The sequence below is a fragment of the Rhinolophus hipposideros genome, assembly GCF_964194185.1.
Source record: "Rhinolophus hipposideros genome assembly, chromosome: 15".
NCBI classification, from domain to species: Eukaryota; Metazoa; Chordata; class Mammalia; order Chiroptera; family Rhinolophidae; genus Rhinolophus; species Rhinolophus hipposideros.
The window spans coordinates 40,974,790-40,996,692 of record NC_138061.1 but is presented as its reverse complement, the minus strand read 5'-3'; the positions used below and the strand labels follow the sequence as shown (position 1 = coordinate 40,996,692).

General features: G+C 37.5%; 1 protein-coding gene across 1 annotated transcript in view; it reads left to right on the top strand.

Annotated features, from left to right (window-relative positions):
• Positions 1-685: 685 nt before the first annotated feature.
• Positions 686-21,903, top strand: part of LOC308508549 (uncharacterized protein) — a gene marked incomplete at its 5' end in the record, with an annotated part of 88,768 nt that continues 67,550 nt past the window's right edge. Inside the window, one exon of the mRNA XM_081075425.1 lies at positions 686-1,035. Within this exon, the coding sequence (XP_080931551.1) occupies positions 686-1,035 (350 nt within the window). The remainder of the gene's footprint in view (positions 1,036-21,903) is intronic.

Below are 21,903 nucleotides of genomic sequence, written 5' to 3'. Positions count from 1 at the left end.
AGAAGCTCCCCCTTTCGGAGAAGCTATGTGAGGGGCAGTTGCCTTCCTCTCCACCCGACCTAAATAGTAAACTCGATGGGGGCAGCAGCCTGAATCCCACAGCCCCTCAGTCTTGTCCAGGACAGGAGTTAAAGCCTCGTCATCTGAACTCCTAGAAACGAGGACACTTAGAGATCCTGCCCCCCTATTTCCATGCTCCATCCGGCTCGGTGCCTACCTCACACCTCAGATGGCTCCAGAGTTTTATTTTTTAATTGGATAGGTAGCTGAGGCAATGTAGGTGCTGCTGGGACACCGGCAGGGTGGAAGGAGACGCCAGGAACAAGATGTTGAAGCCGTGTGCCTAGCAAACATTGTTTCTGCGTGGATTGTACGCGTAGGCTGTAGGTGGATATGAATACGAAACAAGCCAAAGCAAAATTGCCCACATGAAGATTTCATCCCCTTAAGCTTGAATAAGCCTCAAATGACCAAATAACCAGAGAGGAGGAGGAGGAGGAGGAGGATTTTGTTATCCTGGAGGTGCTTAATGGCACTCTTTTCAGCAGCCCGCAGGAAGCAGGACTTGCTCTCCTCGCTCCCTCCAGGTCCCCCCCGCCCCGCTCCCCTCCCGCTCAGGTGAGGCCCCCCCGCTTAGCCCCAGCCCCCCCGCGCAGCCGGAGCTGGGAGCCCCGGCCGACTGGGCATGCTCGTGGGGCCGGGGCAGCCGGGCCGGAGCGCGCTCCGCGGGCCGCTGCGCCTCTACCTGCGCCGGGCCCGCCCCCGTCTCCCCGGGCGGGCGGGCACCTGGCGGGCACTGCTGACTCCGCAGCGGGGAGGAGACGCCGCGCGGGGCGGGGGCCGCGGAGCCGCGCTCGCTGAGCCCGAGCGGCCGCCGAACTTTTTCCCGAGAAGTCCCACATTTTGGGGGCAGGACGCGTGGGGCGGGGAGGGGAGCGGAGTTCCTGGAAGGAGCAGCCGTGGCGGCCGGACAACATGGCCTCCTCTACCGCTTCCTCGGCGGCGGGCGTTGAGAGCACCCCCCCTCCTGCGCAGGTGAGCGCCGCGCCGCCCCCCTACCTGTGGCTTCCCGCCCGGCAGGGGCGCGCGGGGAACCGGGGCGCACGGGCGGTCCGGGCGGGGGGTCTCGGGAGCCGCGGATCGCGGGGCGCTGCCTGCAGCCCTGTCTTTCTGGGGGTGCCGGGCAGGCGAGCGGAGGGGGACCTGATCCCTGCGGATCGTGCGGGTCCGGCTGCGCCACAGGGCGCGTGTCTGAAGTTGCGGCCCCGGGCAGAGGTTCGAGCTCGTCATCTGCCCGGAGCCCGAGCATCCCATCCCGAGGAAGAAGGGAGGGCCCCGGGATTTGGGGCTTCTGCTTCGAAACATTTGTGTAGAAGAAGAAAAGCGCGGCCCAGGGCTCGGGACGCCCTAACCTCTGTGTCCCGTCTGTGGGTTTCTCTGTGCTTGGATCGCCCCTTCAACTCCGTGCCAGGCTGAACCCTGCCTAAGGACGCGACCGAAGTAGGCTGCGTGCTTGGCGGGGAGGAAGACAATCACCTGGTTCTGAAAGTTACCTTCAGAGTTAGGCTTTTTTTTTTTTTTTGAAGGTGAATGGAGATACTTCATTTAACCCAGTGAAAATACAAAGTATAAACGTTAAGACATAGAAAAAATGCAGACCAGTGCAGTGCCAGAGGGTGGTTTGCGGTGGGCTTTTATTTACCTCCTTCCCTATTTTCAAGAGCCTTCCCTAGGCATGCAAGTAAAACACACACAAAGTAGAATCCGGGTGCACAATGTGCAAAACCTCAGCTTCAAGATAAATCTCCTTCTTCCCATCCCACACCCCCCAGCAAATTGCCACCTTTAAGCCCAGAGGCATTTAGTAGTAATTTTGCAGCTGCTACTGTGTGTATAATGTAGGATAATTGTTTTAAAACACTCGCGTATGTTTGCATGTGCACAGAATGTCTACGGATGGGGATTCAGGAAACAATAGTTGTCCTTGGAGAGGGAGCTGGGGAATGGGTGGGAGGGAGGTTACTTTCACATTCTTTTGGGACTTTAAAGAAAACAAAAAACGTGCGTAGGTTACCTATTTTACAAAAGAGAGAAATACCACTTTTTAAAAAAATGAGGCACGCTTGAGTATCCTGGAAAGCAGTAGTTTACCTAGTTTCAAACCTAGTTTAAACACACACATCTCCTAGCCAGGATTATGTCTTTTCTTTAGCTGTCATCTCTAAAAAAATCCTTGGGGAATCAAGGTGAAGTCTTCAAAAGAAGACTCTTAAGTCTTGATAAAGTTAATTGGTCAGTTTTTATTGCCATCTTGATTCTGAGTTTTAATTTTGCTTGTTTCAGAATGAGTGTGGCTTGTCTAATTTAGAAAGAGGCCATTTTTTCTTTCAAAGCAGGGTTCAGGAGTCATCCAAGGGTTATACTAGACCTTATTCTAGGAGTGTAGGCCATGCAGGTAGGCTGTAATGGAAGGCTACAGGGAGACAGTCTCTGACTGGACATGGATTGCTGCTTCAGCAGTCCACACATCCTTATAATCTGCTGATCTGGGCTCAAACGACTGCTTCTTTAAGGAAGCAAATTTTCAATATTGAAAGTGAATGTAAAGTGAAAACCACAACTTTGAAACTCTGAAACAACTCTGAAACTTTATTACTCAAATAAAGTAATCCATTGAACATCTTCAGTCCACCTATTGACATCTGGTGGACCAATTTCTCTGTTCTCAAATAAGTGGAGGATGAATAAGTGAGTTGTGAATCTGGAATATAGTTAGATGGTTATTTGTGAGGAACCATTTATGATAGTTCTCAGTGTTCTTTTTGTTGAAGCATAAATAAATATCTCTTTTGTAATCTGGACAGCAAAGTGTTAGGCTCCATAGCAGAGAATGTGGCTCAATGTCCTTAAGACAATATAAAAACCAGTGGTGTGTTTTGGAATCCTAGGAAACATTGTGGATTCTGAACTTGTTTGCATTTTTGTGGCAGTGGTTACATGAGGACTGTGGTTTTCCTTTATTCAGTACTTAAAAAGTTTTTTCCTTTTACTTTATTAATTAATGGGTTTATATAGAGCAAGTGAGTGTGCTCAATTCTAGCTGATATTTTGGTAATTGAAAAGAATATGTTAATAGTTGTTTGGGGCTGTCATTGGTTTTTCCTAGGTTGATCTCCAATTAGTAACATCTTTATTTAAAAATTATCCATTTTTATGCATAGGAGGTTTGAATATTTTTATAGAATGTGTTACCGTGACAATAGGAAATCACTATAATCCAAATTGGAGATCAAGTGGAATTCTAGCCTATATAAATTACATTTTTACTTTTTAAAAAATAAACTAAATACATGAAATTGATGAGACTATCTATCTGATACATTTACATAAGAACAATTCTGAGTTAATGAAGTTCAATTGGAACGTTTAGCCTTGCTACCATGCCTCCAAACTTAGTAAAGTCTACCCTTCTGAAAAGATCAAGGTTAGTAATGATCTAATCAGATCTGAAGTAACCTTTTCCTGTATGTATTGACTGGGCTCTTATTGTTCACATTACTCTGCCCTTGGATCTTACAAATGTGAATGCCACTGGGATGTTGGGTTAATGCTTATTAAGGTACCTGTAGCAATAAGCCCACTTAATTGCCTTTTCATTTTCATTCTATGTCAACCTATACAAACAGCTTAAAATTTTAAAATTACCTTCTATTAATGATATAATTTTATGTTTCTATTGTCTAGTTTCTATTAGACATTTTTTTTAAGTACTAGAAGCCCAGTTGTCGTTACAGATTAAAAATTTTATCAAAGTTAAGTGTAGTATCTGTTTGAATATCTTTTACTTGAATGGACTCTAAAGCAGGTGGTAACATCTTCACAATCTTACTCATGGTTGGAATACACCGTGGACACTTGTCCCAATGTACTTGAAAGAAGGCAAACTATATCTTCCAATGGATTTGTCTATTCAGAAAGACATGGATTTTTCCTGGAACCAATTACCTTTCTGTGAAATCAATTGGCACCCAAATAGAACCAATTTGTTGATGTTTTATAGAAATTACTGCCAAATTTCTTCTCTCAGGAAGGTCCTGTATGGATTTAAAAACAAGTATCTTATGTTGGACAAGAAGAAAACAGTCACCTGAAAATTACATGTTTTCGGAACTATGTCGGTGGTAGTATTTTTCTCAGAATAAAGTCTTTCATACTTGATAATGTATATTAATAGACAAAGATTAAGGGAACTAGTGTTTGAGTTAGAGCTGTAAAATATGAAGGGAATTATTTTGGTTTTTCTTTCTTCAGATGATGTTTAGTTACTGCCATTTTCAGATAATATTAAAGAAAGAGAAATTATGAAAAATTGGCCCTAACATACACGTTTTCTGGGTAGGGCATGAATATTTGGACGTGGCTTGGTAGAGGAAAGAGGTAGAATGGAACTTAACGTAAATGCCATTTAAATTAAGATTTGTGTTGCTGAATTGGAAAGGCTGTTTCCCAAAGAGTTTTCAGGATAACTGTCTTCATTCAGTAGTAGTTATTTTGTCCCTCCAGCATCGAACTATGTTGCTGCATTGTGCAACCTCTCTGGGTAATGCCAAGGCTTGATGCCAAGAATCTGCCATACAAGTGTGGGGCTTCTCTTTCTCCCCAATTCCTCCCATGTCGTGGCATTTTATATGGAATGTGGCAAAAAAACAGCTCTGTGACTGCAGCTTTGCTCTTTAGTATCAAACGTAGAGCTTGACACACAGTAAGCCCTCAATTAATGTTTGTTGACTGAATGATGGCATAAATGATGAGAAGGACCTAGCATTCAGATTTAGGAGCAGCTTTAACCATTTGAACAGCAAGAACTTTTGAGCTCCTGTCACGTGAAATGCACTTTCAGTTACACAGAATCTGGGTTTTTATTCAAGATGTTGAGAGTCCAAGTTCTGCAGAGTTCACACAGTACAAAACTCAGACAGCCAACACCAGACATTTTCTCATGCGTAGAACTTTGGTATCCTTTAATCATGTGTCTGAAATTTAGTTTGGGCTTTACTATGTAAGCAAGACAAGAAAATGTTGACAAAGGCACCTAAGAATTTCAGGAGAGGAGAGTCATGAAGTAGAGACACTTATATTTCCTAATTTCTAGACTTAAAAATGCCACAGAATGAAAACATGGGCAAAAGAGGCACAGGAACTGTTTGGAAAAGCATTCTAATTATTCTTTTTAATGGCTACCTAATATTCACAGTATTGATAGATCGTAATTTTTTTACTAATTTTCCTATTAATTAACATTGAGTTTGTTTCTAGTTTTTTGCCCCTACCGACAATGCTGCAGATAAACATCCTTATACACAATAAAGGTCATAATCAAGTTTGATAGAGAAGACATAGGCATCTTTAATAACAACGGCTGTGATTTCTTATGCCTCTCATGTTAGATACTGTATACTTCAAAACAAACGATAGGGTAGGTGTTAATACTCCACTTCATTTACACATGAAGAAATTGAGCTTTAGGAAGGTCAATTTGCAATTTGATAAAGGCTGAACCTGGATTTGGACCCCTCTCTGCTTGAGTAATGGAGAGAGCAATCATGCTGAAATCAGGAGGCCAGGGTTGGAGTCCCCTTTCTCTGACTAACTAGCTCTGTAACCTCAAAATCTTATTACCTCTCGGGTTTCAGTTTCTCCACTGGAAAATGGAGAGAGTTGGAATCAGCGATTTCTAAGCTTTATTCCAGCTAATGTAGTCTATGAAGACAAAAATTTAAATACTAAGAGAAAGGTATAGGTAATTTGTACTAAAGTGATACATTTCCTTGTTTCTCAGAGAATTTTTTCCCCTCATAGTTTGGCATTCCTGATGTTAGGATAATTTTCCAAATGTTGGGAACTTTTAAGTTTATGTTATATTGATGGTGTAAATGATTTATTTCCCCCCGAAAATCTAAGTTTTAAAGAAATTGTGCTTTTAGCCATTGATGATATCTTACAGCATAAGAAATTCATTAGTTTTAAGGGGAAATAGCAAGAGGACATCTCAGTGAGTTTGGACTGGTAATTCAACACTCATCCAAAATAAAGGATTTGAATGAGGTGTACAAGAATAAGGATACTTCCCATAGTAGGTGGAGAGCAGTTGGGATAACTGCTTGGTCTCTGTGGGTCCTTCAGGTTTTCTCTCTTTTTTAAATTAGTAATATGCTGGCAAACAAAAACAAAAACTGGCTCTCAAAACAAAAAAAAAAGCCCTAATTTATAGCATTTACCCATTTCTGTGGTGTAAGCAGAAGAACTCTGATCACCAGTGCCAATGTGTGTGGGGAGGAGGGTTTTCCCTCCATCAACAAGCAATGTTCCCATGCCAGCCGGGTGTCCTACCATTCAACTCAATCCTGACGCTCTCTATTCACAGACAGCACCAGATCCCACAGGTTAAGGGCTCAGTCCCACAAGACTGGTTTGTGCCTCCCTTTCCCCCTCCCCCCATTCAGATGCCCTTCACAATCCCAGATTATCACTGTGCTTCTGGCCAACTGGCTATAGATTGGAGGTTCTAACAACCCTCTCCTTGGGTTCAATTAATTTGCTAGAGTGGCGCACAGAATTCAGAGAAGCATTTTCTTATATTACTGGTCTGTGACAGGTTTATTAGATGTTAGAATGGTGGAACAGGATTTTTACTGGTTTGTTATAAAAGGATATAACTCAGGAACAGCCAGATGGAAGAGATGCCTAGGGTAAGGCATGGGTAAGGATTGAACAGCTTACATGCCCTCTCTGAGTATGCCACTCTCTCCAAATCTCCATATATTCGCCAACCTGGAGGCTCTAATTCAGGGGTGTCCAAACTGCAGCCCGCAGACCAACTGCAGCCCGCAATCCATTTTCAATTGGCCCGCAGCAAATTCCAAAAATATATTTAGTTTACTTAAATAAACCAGGTGAGGCAATACGTACTTCACCTCGAGTGAGTGGGCCAGCTGTTTGTGTATTTTACCACATATGGCCCTTGGTAAAAAATGTTGAAAAAAGTTTGGACACCTCTGCTGTAATCCTTTGGATTTTTATGGAGGCTTCATTATACAGGTGTGATTAAGTCAATGTCCTTTGGTGATAAATTCAACTTCCAGTCCCTTTTCCCTTCCTGGAGGTTGGGGAAGGGGTGGGCATGAAAGTACCAATGCTCTAATCACATTTTTGATTCTCTGGGCAACGGCCCCCATTCTTGGGTTGGGGGGTCCAAAAGTCACCTCATTAGCAAAACAAGACACATTTACTGCTCTATCACTTGGGAAATGCTAAGGGTTTTAGGAGGTCTGTGCAGGAACAGGGTTGAAGACCAAACATATATTTATTATAAATCACAATATCACAAAATACTTCCGTCATGGCTGATTTCAAGCTGCCAATGGGGGGTGAACATGGAGTTGGGAAGAGATGTATGGGTTTGGCTTTCTTGCAAGGTCATATTAGCTAGTTTCAGCACACCACTTATATCCAGTGAAATGTACTGAATTTTTTTTATAGTTGAATCAATAATTTGTTTATCTAAAATGTTTGGCACTTACCAGATATCAGGCATACATGGGGAGGCACAGATAAATAAGAACTAGTTTTTACTCTCCAGAATATCATAGACTAGCAGGCTGTTCAAATGAACTTTTAAGTAAAGAAAGGAAGCCAGTACTGAGAATGGTTGATCAGCTCTCTCTTTTCCCACTGAAAACAAAACAAATACCAAGTAGATCCTCAGCTATCTGGATTAGAAATGGGAGAAATGAGTTCTGTAACTGGATTATTAGATGTTAGAATGGTGGCACAGAATGTTTCAGGCCCTGTTTCTTTGGAGGTCAAGTTAAGCATAATAGATTTTTCTTCCCCTTGTGTATGTGTTGGTGTGTGTGCATGTTTATTAACCACCTTTATTGAGGTATAGTTTATATACAGTAAAATTCACTATATTTAAGTGTACAGTTCTACCAATTTTATGAATGTTATACCCTACCACAACAGAATATTTATCATGCTAAATTCACTTGTGTTCTTTCCCAACTCCCTCTAATCCATCAGGTAACTACTGTTCTGATTTCTTTCCCCATAGATTAGTTGTGTGTGTGTGTGTGTGTGTGCCTGTCTTTTGTGCCTGTCTTCTTTCTCTCAGCATAATGCTTTTGATATTTATCGATGCTGTTGTGGGTATTAATAGATTATTTTTTATTGCTGAGCAGTATTTCACTGTATGAACGTACCACACATTGTTCATCCATTCATCAGACATTTGAATTGTTTTCAGTTTTTGGCTACTGTGAATAAAGCTGCTATCAACATTTGTGTTGATCCATATATCTGCTCCTCCCCCCTTTTAGAGGGTGGTTAAGTACCTGGGAGAAGGATTGTAGAGTCAAAAGGTAGTGTATGTGTAACTGTTGAAGAAACTATTCATGTTTTACTTCACATCTCTAGAGAGTGAATGATCTCAGATTAGAATGGGAGGAAAGGGAAAGTCCATGGGGGAATTGTTCCTTTGGCATGGACTTAATCTGAGAATCTTTGAAAATATCATTTTAACTATGTATTAAAAGTGGATATTGAAAAAAACAACACATGAATGTTAAGATTTTACAAGCTTGCGAAAGAAAGTAGTTACAAAGATAAAACCATGTTTTTAAAAACAGCTTTATTGAGATATAATTTATATACATAAAATCCACCCATTTAAAGTGTATAATTCAATAAATTTTGGTATGGTTTACAGAGTTAGAAAATCATCACCACAATCTAACTTTAGGACATTTCTATTATCCTGAAATATGTGCTCATTTACAGTCAAGAACCATGGTTTGGAGTTAGGAAGACCTGTGTTTTAGTCTGAGCTTTACTCATTAACAATTGTGTTGCCTTGGTAAGTTAAATCTCCATTTCCGTACCTTTGAAACAGAGATGAGGACATCTTCTTTACAATATTTTTATAAGGACTATAAAGAATGAACATAAAGAACTTGGTTATAATACATATTAAATAAATGGTGGTGTTTACTGTTGAACTGTGTCTGCATGTTTGTACTTTAAGTGGTATTTTGTTCATGTCTTCATAGCTCCTGCAATACTGTGCCTTTTACTACAGATACCTTTAAACATATCTTCTAAGAGAAAATGAGGTGGAGTAGAGAGAGGAAGTCTGGACTTTAGAATAACATGCTGGGGATTTCTGGCTCGACTACTTAATTGCTCCATTGGGCAAATCACTTAACTGTGTCTGTTTGCTCATATGAGGAACTAGAGTAATAACATCCACCTTGCAGGATTGTTCTACGTGTTTGCGGAAATATGCATGATATGTTGTTACAGTAGGTGCTCAATACATTGGTGCTGTTATTCTACGATATCAGAAGCTACCATCTTTGAAGTAATTACATTTAGGAATAAAATTTATATACAGAATTGAAGGCATAGAAAATTTGCTCATGTACTATGTGCATATTTGTTGTACAAATATTTATATTTTAATATTAATAAAGAGTCAGGTACCTAATCTGTAACAACATATTTGCTTAAATAAATGCGTAGGTGAGTAAATAATGAAGAAAACGTATTTTCCTCATTCTGTTTCAGTCTCCCTCAATGTTTAGGTATTCTGGAAAAAGTTTCATTTTTCCAAGTTTCAAGTTTATTCATTTACCTCCTATCATTTGGCTGGTGGGGGTGGGGTAGGATGGAGGAAAATTAGAAATTGTCCTAAGAACTAAAATTACAATAATTGTTTACAGTTGTAAACAACTATTTATATTCTTAAAAGAACTTTCATGTTATTTCTTTAACTTTATGTCTCACGATAACCATATCAGGCAATTGTAGTAAATAATCTCATTTTAGTGAAAATAAAAACAAGATTCAGAGGTGAACTTGTTCCTGGTCCTTATGGAGCTAGTAAGTTGCAAGGCCATATGAGGAAATAAATAGGAAACCTTGTGTGTTGCTGGTGGGAGCTTAGACTGGGGTAGCTGTCCTGTTTTAGTATATGTGCTGCCAAAGCGAGCGCAGGGGCAGTTGTCCTGGAAAGCAATCTGGCATTACTTAGGCAAATTAACTATTTACTCTATGACCCAATATCGCTCCTAGAGGTGCACACTGGAATGTGTTCCATAGGTCCCCAAGAGGATGTACCCAGTGTTATTCACTGCTGTGTTATTAGTGGCGAAGGAGAGTGGGAGGTAACTGGGTGACCATTGCTGGGAGAGGGGAGGTAGAATGGTGGGTGCACATCGTGGAGTTGTCTGTAGTTAGAAGCAACAGGTTAGATAAAAGCAACATGAGTGGATTTTGAGAATATAGTGCTTGGTGAAAAATGGAAGAGTGTGGGGTGTATTTATTGTTTATGGGAATTAAAAATTCATAAGCATAGCACAGTACATGTCTTGTAAGAACACTCACGTAAAAGCCCATTAGAATGGCTGCCAATGGGTCCCAGTGTATAGGAGGACTAGGTTATAGAGACAAAAAGGAACAAATAAATAAGAAACATAATGATAATGTGCCATGTACTAGTAAGTGTGGCTAACACAACCCTCTGAATGGTGAAGTTAAAAACAAAACAAAACAAAACAAAACAAAACAAAACAACTCATTGTTACTTGATGTAAATACCTTGTATGTTATCAACTCTATTACTACTAGGCTTAACCAAAGGCACCCTGATGTCATTATATGTGGGGATGGATGTTCCAATGAAAATAAAATTTGGATTGGTTTCTCAAGTTCTATGTGAAATTTTGCACAGATAGTAACATCGTTTGAAAAGGTTTACAACACAAGTACACTTGAGTTGGTATAATTTAAAAATTAAGTTCCTTTAAAATTTTGTATTTTGGATAATAAAAACCTATGCGTTACATAGTACTAAATGCTTTTACAGAATTAGAATGCAATATACTAATATTTAATTCTAAGATGATAGTAAAACTATTCTTATCAATTTTCATGGATTCAGAAGGTATGCAAGTATCCTATTATGTCCAGAAATAGTTGTCTGTATATTATCCTTAAAGGACCTAAATATGTGATGTTTTTGGCAGTTATATCACCTTCAAATAAGGTGTTGAAATGAGGTATTGAAATATTTGTCTTCCAAGTTAAATTGGAAATATAATAGATCACTTTTATTTTGCTTAAAGCAATGCACATTTGTTATGTTGAAATTCTGGAGGTCAGAAGTCCAAAATAGGTTGGCAGGACTTCATTCCTTGTAGAGACTCTAGGAAAGAAACAGTTTTTTGTTTTTTTTTTCTCACCTTTTCCAGCTTCTAGAGCCTGCCTGCGTTTCTTGGCTTTGGCTCCACATCACTGTCCTTTCCTTTGATCATCATTTTGAATAGATTGCTTTTTAATTTACTTTCCCTTTCTACTTATTCTTTCTGATCCTCCTGCAATGATAGTTATGTAAACTGGTTATAATTATGTCTTGTACATGTTGTACCTATTTGTGTACAGCAATTATCCTGTTTAAATAAGTCACAATGGTTAAAAATTCAACTGAGCATCAATAGCCTTTGAAAGTGTTCATCCCTCACAACTGTGGAGGTGTTGCTGGTATCCAGTAGGCAAACTGCTGGGACAAGAAGGTCTCGCAGTTATTTTGATGACAGGTGTAGAAGTTGGAGAGAAATTGATTACACCCTTAGTGATCCCAGGGTCCACCTGTTTGTGAGTGGTGTGCAGACAAGAGTTTCAGGTTTCCTGTAATATGCAGAGGAAGGCCTGGTTCTTGTGTAAGAGTTCCATCTGCAGTACCATGCAATAAAATGTTGACAACAAAGAATTGAATGTAATGCTGTTTCATCTTTCCCAACAACATAAAAGAAACAGTAAGAAAAGGGATGCATTGCTACTTAGTAGAAGAAATGCAAACTCAGAGTCAGATATATGAAAATGTGATTCAGAAGTGTGACTCTGAACTGTTCTGCAACTCAGTTTCTTCATCTACAAAATGGGAATAAATGACAATGCCTACTTTATCTCAGAATTGAAAGGATCAGATTGTGCGACTATGGGTTTTATTTAATTCAGATTACTTAATGCTATGTGAACATATTGATGGTTTTTAAAATATTGTTTATTAAAGTATACTGCTCTTTTTTAGTATGATAGTTTTTCCATTGAACTAATTTAGCATCTTCCAAATATAAATAATAGCAAATAATATTTCTGTGATTTCTGGACACTGTAAAGTTGATTTCTTAAGAGTTTTTAGTGTTTTTGACAATTTTTAATCTTACTAAAGAATTATTTATGTTAGGAAACTGTGCTCTTCTGGTTCACTGGGTCCAATAGAATAGGTATATAAACACTAATTAAAAATCTCCTTGTAGCTCCATGATGCATTTTGTAAAGTCCAGTTGGATTGTAAAGCTGTTACTGGGTATGAAATGACATGGCTTGGATTAGTATGGATGTCCACTCAGGTTTCCATTGACTCTCTTAATGTGTGGAACCCATCAGCCTGAAATTCTCCAGGTATTTGAAGAACCAGTGTAATGAGTTGCTCTCTGAGTTGGAAAATTTGGCTTCAGTCTATTACTCAGAATACATTTCTGCTTGGTCAAATCATTTCACTTCTACGGAGTATCCTCCTGACTGATAAGATTTCTATTTACTTAAAAGATTCTCCACGCTCTGGGATCCAAACTGTGGTGAGGCTGTCAATCAAAACTAGTATATGCCATTGTGCAGAACCTTCCAGTGAACTAATTCTAAGCTGTAGATTTGCTCAGAAATTGATGAAGATTCAGGAGAGTTGAGTAAATACCTAGTGCACATTTACGTAGATTTCTGAAGAAGCCTTTTATCTGTTTGTGCTCATTGCTTAAGTTAGAAATCTGAGTAATTAAAGAGACCTTTCTACCTGTTTCATGTAACAAGGTATGAATACTTTCAATTCTACTCCACACATGGCTTTGTGGTTTAAATTTTTTTTTAAATTTATTTTTCAGTTACAACACATGGCTTTTGAATCCCACCATCTCTCCAGCTCTGTGCCACTGCTTTGGTTCTGGTTATTATCTTTCATATGGGCTATTTGAGCATTTGCCTAAATTGTCTCCTTGCTTCCACACTATCTCCCAATGGACAGTTGGCTTTCCCACTTCACTATACAAAATAAAAATATGTTGTCATTCCACTATTTAAATACCTTTTGTGGTTACCCATTATAAGTAGGGTAAGTCCAAACCTCTTAGGGTTGCACAAAAGATCATTTACCATCTTGTCCCTGTACAACTTACCATATTTATCCTTTTTTTTCCTGAAACATCTGACCTTGTGACTGTGGTATACTTATGTCTCCAACCTTTCCCCAAATGGACTCTGCCTTTGCATTCTTCCATGTCTTTGTACAAGTTTCCTCTTGCTAGGTTGTGTGGTTCTCATTTTTCTCTTCCTGGAAAATGCCCTCAAGTCCTTCAATACCTAGCTCAAATGTCCCCTCTTCTACACAACCTTCCTAGACTTCTGCAGATAGTGACAGTCACTCTATTTTCTGTAGTGTTGTAGCACTTCACGTATATTTGACTGTCGTGGCATTTATCACATTTTTTGGAATTTTTTAATTTACTCTATCTTCCCTAACTAGAAAATGGACTCTTAGAGGAGGACATATTTATGCCTTTCCTCCATTTTCATGTGTGCTTTTCCTCATCTAGAATCTAGCACACCTGATTCAGTTTATGGCTGTTGATAAAAAAAGGTACTTAGCAGTTGGACAGTTTGCCAACATGGTCTCCTATAGGACAGTGTTGAGATTACTTTGACCTTCAAAAACCTTCAAAAATATTTATATTTAAGTCAGTTATAGATATATTATAAGATATTAGAAATGTGTCAGAAATCTGGCAAGGGTATGCATATATGATAATATCTAATAATAGTTTATCTTTTGGAAGGTTTGGCCTTGCAACCATTTTCTGCTAAATATCATAGTGTAGCATTTGGATCCTGTAGTACTTGTGTGCCTTGGGCAAATGAAATTAACTTCTCAGAGACTCATGCCTTCATCTTTAAATGGGTACACAAATCTCATAGGGTTGTTGAGAGAATTAAATGATATCCTTTGTGGAAAGCAGTTAGCACAGTGTCTGTCATATAGCTAGTATTTTTTTGGACATCTATGAATAATACTGAGTTTACTGTGTGTGTGTGTGTGTGTAATATCTGTGTTAATATATGTTAATAATATGCATTTCTACTGTTTGTTATTCTGGTAAGGAAGGGACTGTTCTCATAAATTCTGTTTTGCAAAAGAACATTACATTCTTTTGCTTAAACTTTTTTCTCTTCTCCCTTCCTCTTATTTTGTCCAACTTTTTTTCTTTAAAGTGATTTTTAAAACAATAGAGATTATTGATATAATCAGTTGATGAGAAAAGAAAGCTAATCCTAGTCCTTGCTTATATTAATAATAGCTAGCAACTAAAGTCTGTGAAGAGTATGGAGATCTCAGATATCAAGCGTAAAGCACCATTGTTTGCTTTTTACAGTCTCCAGTCCAGTGCTATATTCTTTTGATTGGTTTGTAAATTATTTAACCAAGTGATATAGCAAATGGCATCATAGTTAAACTCAGAATCAGAAGAAAGATTAGGAGAAAATATTTACAGTAATGTGGTAGGATATTCTATTTCTAGTATGCAAAGAATTCTTACATGTTGTGAAAAAAAGGACAAAGTACCAAAAGGAAAAATGGTCAAAGTATATGAGCAGATACCTGATAGAAGAGGAAAAGCCAATGGCCAATAAACATGTGAAAAGACATTAAATTTATATTTACAAGTCATTAGAGATTAAAATGATTAATTTCTATTTGATTACATTTTATCTATTAGGTTGGCAAAAAAAAAAAAATTCATCTCTAGGGTGTTGAGGATTTGGACCCTTCCAAATATTGCTGAGTTGAGTGCCAATTATACAACTCTTTTTTTTTTTTTTTGGTGGGGTTGGGGGGACTATTTATCTATTAAAATAAAATAAAAACATGCTTATCCTTTGCTCCAGCAACCTAGTTTTGGGAACCTTGGCTGTAGAATTAAAACATCAGTGTGTAACAATGTATTTACAAGGTTGTGTAATGCAGCAGTGTTTGTAAAGCAAAGACATTGGAAACAAACTAAATTTACCTTAATGAGACTGGTTGAATGTACTGTGTTTTTTTTTTCTATGAAATGGAAAATGATAAAGATAATTTAACAATGAGTTAGAGTTACACATAGTAAACTGGAAGGATATATGTTATTTATTGTAAGTATAATACAATCCGATTTTGAAAACAAAAAGAAAGAAAAAGTAATATCATAATTGTCTGAATATAGGTTGCTGACGGATTTGTTTGCCTGAAGGACATGGAATTTTTTAGGAGACAGGGAAATTATTAGATTTTCTTTTCACTTGATATGGTAATATGAGCATGTATTTTGTAATGAAAAATCTAATAAAGCAAAAAAAAACAAGGAGAGAAAAATTAAAAGAAAAACAAAGCAGTTATTCTCTTGAGCATCTTTACTTTCATAAAAATTATACAATCATTTATTGTACATTTGATTTTACGAGTGTTTCTTATTCAGTCATAGAATTCCATTCTCTAAAATGGCTTAGCATGCTTATTAAGATTTCTGGTTCATGTGCACAGGCCTACTGTTTAAAAGTTACATTTGGAACTGAGCTGGAGCTATACGAAATTCTTTTTTGGATGTTGATATCATAGCCCTGTTTTTATAGGGTGGAATTAAGAATGCTTTTCCCCCCCTCAGATTCATGCCCTATCCTATTCTTTTTATTTCCAGGTAAGTAAAGCCCTTGCTTCATTGGTTTCTTCGACTTTTAATTATGTTTTGCCTTTGATTAAAGTTTAAATTTCATAAAATAACTGTTTGTTTTCTTATTACAAAAGAAAATGTAATTCATTCCTGAAAAATCAGAAACATAGGTAAATACCAGATAAACCCAACTCTCTTTCCTCCAAGGCAAAAAGTTATGCAAATCCCACTCATTTGATGTTAATCTCTCAATCCCTTAGTAACTTTCATTCAGACTATTCATTGCAAATATTTTCTGTGGAGCAGTAATGGAGGTGAAGGGCTTTAAGTGTCATACTGTTACTTAATAATTATGTTACTTAATAATGTGTGTTTTTGATGATTAGGTGGGTACTGGTATGGGATAGCTCCGCACAGAGGCCTATGACAGTGAAAGACATACATTTACAGGTCTTAGAGGAGTGGGGCTACATGCAGAGGGACATGTGGGCGAGCTCCAAGGGGTCAGGGTAGAGTACACAAGCCAAAGGCATGAGCCGATCACATGGTGTGTTTGAATGTCACTAGGACACAGGAGAGGGTAAGAGTAGGAACCAAAGTTGTCACACTGGTGTGCCTGGACCAGGTCTTCAGAGCCTGTTTGTGAAGATGTTGAGGCATCAGGAAAAGAGGAAGATTTAAAAATTTACAACACACAGACAAATATGAATTTCCATCACTAGGACTGGTTGACTTGTATCTTAGTTTGCTCCTCTGGAAAACGGGCATAATAAATAGTACCAACCTACCACAGGGTTGCTGCAAGCACTCAGTGCTTGGTTCTTAGTAAATTGTTTTTATTACTGTGTGTAATGGTATATATATATATATATATATATATATATATATATACCTATCTATCTATCTATCTATTTATCTATCTATCTATCTATAGATATATAAACTATATATATATATATATATATATATATATATATATACATATATATATATATACACACATACAGTTTTTATTGCACAAGTAATACGTTTTCAATATGAAGATATAACTATGCTTCTGAACCTTTTTGAGAACATGGCACACTGGGGTCAAAAACCAGACTATTTGTAGATGAAGGTGAAGCTATGGGGCTGTGGCCACACTAGGTTCTTTTTCATTGCTCTAAAGACTGAGTCGATCTGTAAGTTCTCACTTCCAGGACCCATGTAGGACTTACAATATGTTGCCAGAAGTGGAACATGCACATAGGATGTGGATATTTTTATATACTTTTTACTTTTGTGACAGTCAAATCTTCCTTCAAATGATAGGTTATACCAATTTATATCTCACCAATAGGGTACCAGAGAGCTCCCTTCCTTAATTCCCCAACGCACAGTATTACCATTTTTTTTCTTTACTTTTGTTTCTGTGATTGGTGAAAACTGGCCCTGCCTTGTTTTACTTTGTGATTGTAAGTTTTTGATCAATATAAAAGTAAAGTATGGAACACTAGCTTTTTAAAAAGATCCTCAAGGGATAATGTGCAGAGATGAATACCTGACAGCCTTAGCAATCATTTGCAGGATAAGAAAGTATTGTTCATCTCTGATCTTTTCATTTGTCCTAGGAGCTCAGCTGCTCACATTACCATCGTACACCTTGTACTTCTGGTAGCAGTTGTGTAATCTGTTACTAAACTGAGATTCAAAATGGAAATCTCCCTTCTGCAATTTCTCCCTTTAATACCAATGAGTGTGAAATTATGGGAGAACGTAGAGGACAATCCATGACCTGAGTGGAAGGTTGAGACTTGTTTTCTTGACCAGAGATCCAAAGAATTGTCCTTACTTACTATGTTTGAAATTTTCTTCCTTAGCAATATTTAATCACCTGTTTACTTTGGCAATACAAAGTTTGTTTCTCCAAGCGCTTACTTTCTTTTGTGAGAAGCTATATTTAGATTGCAGCAATCACTTTTTCACACAGTTGTTTTCTCTTAATCAGTTTTTCTTAAGAGATGGCAAGAGAATTAGTAAAGTAAATTCAGTACTTAGAATGAGATTTTTCTAATATTCTGGGGTTTTAGTGTTAAAATAAAGATTTTTATGGGATATAGTGTTAATGAGTCTTGATAATCATTTTCATGTCATATTCATGTCTTGTAATAGGTGTGCAAGAAAAAACTTGAATACATGAATATGTATTATATGTAGTAATTGTTTATGGTCCTTCGGTGGAGAATATGACATTTTTAACCATCTGAAGAAAACTTTCTAATGTTGCAGTTATATTTATTTTAATTTATGCATACGCTTTTCTCGTTTTTCTTGTACTAGACATAGTCTTTTGTTAAGGAATAGAGCCGGTATAATTTGGTCAGCATGGTCCTCAAGTTTCAAACTTGTGATCTTCAAATCAGAAACTTAACATCTTCTGGCCAAAAGCCATTGCAAAGCTTGAGTTAAAATAAATAAATAAACATCACGAAACCAAGTATCATAACATTCATTCTAGCACAGAATTGCAAATATATAAAACCTACCATTTAAAAATAAATTTTTGTAAACTGTCAATATAGCTTCTTAATTGTAGTGTCTAAAGTAACTATTCTGGCTTTCAGAAGAAATCCAAATAAAAAGGTTCCCCAGAATTTACCCTCTTGCCATTGCCCAAACACACATCCTGTGCTTGTCTCTGAGCTTTTGTTCAAATGGTTCTCTGTGTAGTCTCCCCAGCCTTATCTACTTGGGAGAGGTCTCTTGTACTTTACGCCTATCCTTTGAGTATCACCTCTTTTGTAAAAGCTTTTTGAGTTTGTGTCTTTGCAATCACCAACTGTGTGTGTGTGTGTGTCTTTTACCTTTAATTTCGCTGACACTGAGACACCTCTTTGTGCCAAGCACTCTCCGGATATTGATTTAAAATGGCGAATCAAATACCATCTTTGCTCAAGTATCAAATTCAAAACAGATTAATAGATCATTTTCTAGAGCAGTTTTAGGTTTACAGAACAGTTGTGTAGACAGTACAGAAACCCCTTGTAAACCACCATCTCTCCAAACCCTACACACACTTTCTGCTGTTATTAATGTCTTGTATTAGCATGACACGTTTGTTACAATTGATGAATAAACATTGATACATAATTATTAACTAAAATTCTTAGTTTATGTTAATGTTCACATTTTGTGTAGTACAGTTCTCTGGGTTTTGACAAATGTATAATGTCTGTATCTTCCATTGTAGCATCATACTAGAAATCCTCTCTGCTCGACTTATTTATTATCCCTTTTCCTTCCCCCAACCTTCTGGCTCTTTTTACTGTCTTTGCCTTGATCAGAAGGTCATATCGTTAGAATCAAACAGTACGTAGCCTTTTCACAGACTGGCTCTTTTTGACTTCACAATATGCATTTTTAAGATTCCTCCATGTCTTTCTGTGGCTTGATAGCTCATTTCTTTTGATTGCCGAATCCACAGTTAATGTATCCATTCTCCTACTAAAGGACATCTTGGTTGCTTCCAGGTTTTGACAGTTATAAATAAAGCTGCTATAAATATTCATGTGTAGGTTTTTGTGTAGACATAGTTTTTAATTTATTTGAGGAAATACCAGGGAGCACAATTGCTGGATCATACGGTAAGACTCTATTTAGCTTTGTAAGAAACTACCAGCTCTTCCAAAGTGGTTGTACCATTTTGCATTCCCACCAGCAGTGTGTGATCACTCCTGTTGCTGCACATCCTTGCCTACCCTTGGTGTTATCAGTGTTTTGGATTTTAACCATTCTAATGGGTGTGTGGTAGTTTCTCAGTGTTTAAATTTGCAGTTCCCTGATGGAATATGATGTTGACCACCTTTTCATGTGCTTAGTTGCCATCCACACATTTTCTAATTGTGTTGTTTCTTTTCTTGTTGCTTAGTTTTATGCGTTCTTTGTATAATTTGGACACAAATCCTTTATCAGTTGTGTCCTTTGCAAATATTCTCTCCCAGTCTATGGCTTGTCCTTTCATTCTTTTAACAGTGTCTTTTTGTCAAACAGAAGTTTTTAATTTTAACGGAGTACAACTTGAATTTTTCTTTCATGGATTATGCCTTTGGTGTTGTATCTAAAACTCATCACCAAACCCTAGACCACGTAGATTTTCTCCTATGTTATGTCCCAGAAGTTTTACAGTTTTACATTTGACAATTAGGTCTCTGATCTATTTTGAGTTAATTTTTGTGAAAAGTGTAAGGTCTGCGTCCAGATTCATGTTTTTCCACATGGATGTTCACTTTTCCGGTATTATTTGTTGAAATGACTATTCTTTCTTCATTAAATCACTTTTACTCTTTTCTTAAAGTTCAGTTGAATATATTTGTATGAGTCTATTTCTGGGCTCTCTGTTGTTCCCTTGATCTCTTTGTCTTTTCTTTTACCAATACCACAGTGTCTTGATTACTGTATAGTTTTATAGTAAGTCTTCAAGTCAGGTAGCATCAGTCCTCTGACTAATACTGTATTGGTTATTCTGAGTTGTTTGTCTACCATATAAGCTTTAGGATCAGTTTGTGATATCCACACACACACACATACACACACACAAACTTGCTAGGATTTTGATTAAAATTGTGTTGAATCTTTAGATAAAGTTGGAAGAATTACCGTCTTACTATTAAGTCTTCTTGTCAATGACCATGGAATATCTCTCCATTTATTTAGATTTTGATTTCTTCTTTCATTAGAGTTTTGTTGGTTCCTTGTAGATATCCTATACATATTTTGCTAGGCTTATAGCGAAGTCACTCTGTCTGCCTGCCTCCCTCCGTCCCTCCCTCCACCCCTCCCTCTCTCCCTACCTTTCTCCCTTTCTCCCTCCCTCCCCCACTTCCTTGTGCTTATGTAACTGGTGTTATAGCTTTAATTTCAAATTCCAGTACTTTATTGCTGATATATAGGAAAACAATTTTGTATAATTATTTTCTATCCTGCAAACTTGCTATAATCACTTTTTAGTTCAGGAGGTTTTTTGTTTGCTTGTTTTTAGTTGATACTTTGTTCTTTGGTATTTTCTACATAACAGTGTCATCTGGGCACAAACACAGTGACAGTGAGTTCCTGTGTAATGTTGAATAGGAATGGTGAGAAGGGGCACCTTGCCTTGTTTCTGATCTTAGGGAGAAAGTGTCTGTTTCTTACCTTTAACAATGATGTTAACTGGAGGTTTTTTGTAGATTTTTGACATCAAGTCTAAGAAGTTCTCCTCTACTTTTTGTTTGCTGACATCTTTATCATGAATAAGTGTTGGCTATTGTCAAATGCTTTTTCTACATCTATTGATAAGATTATATGATTTTCTTCTTTAGCCTATTGATGTGATGGATCCCATTACTTGTTTTCAAATGTTGAACCAGGTGTTGCATACCTGGAATAAAGCTCACTTGGTTGAGGTGTATAATTATTTTTATACATTGTTGTACTTGATTTGCTATTATAATATTTTTGTTGCAGGTTTTTTGTATCTATGTTCATGAGAGATATTATTTGTAGTTTTACTTTCTTATAATATCTTTGTTAGGTTTTGGTATTAGGGTAATGCTGGCCTCAAAGAAGGGGTTTGTTTATATTTTCTGGAAGAGTTGTAGAAAACTGGTATATATATTTTTTCTCAAAAGTTTGTAGGTGTCACCAGTGAACTATTCTGGAAGGTTTTACATTATGTTTATGAAGGTTATTAATTATTGATTCAATTTCAGAAAACATCCATTGTGTGATTTCTTTTGTCTAAATTTGTGAAGGTGTGTCTTATATCTAGAACGTGGTCTATCTTGGTGAATATTCCATGTGAACTTGAGAAGAATATGTATTCTGATGATTTTGGATGAACGTCTACAAACGGCGATTAGATCCTGTTGTTTAATGGTGCTGTTTCGTTCAACTGTGTCCTTACTGATTTTTTGCCTGCTGGATCTGTCAATTATTGATAAAAGACTGTTGAAGTTCCCACTGTATTAGTGAATTCATTTATTTCTCTTCGTTGTTCTAACAGTTTTTGCTTCACATATTTTGACATTTTCTTGTTCAACACATACACATTAATGGTTGTTACCTTTTTTTTGAA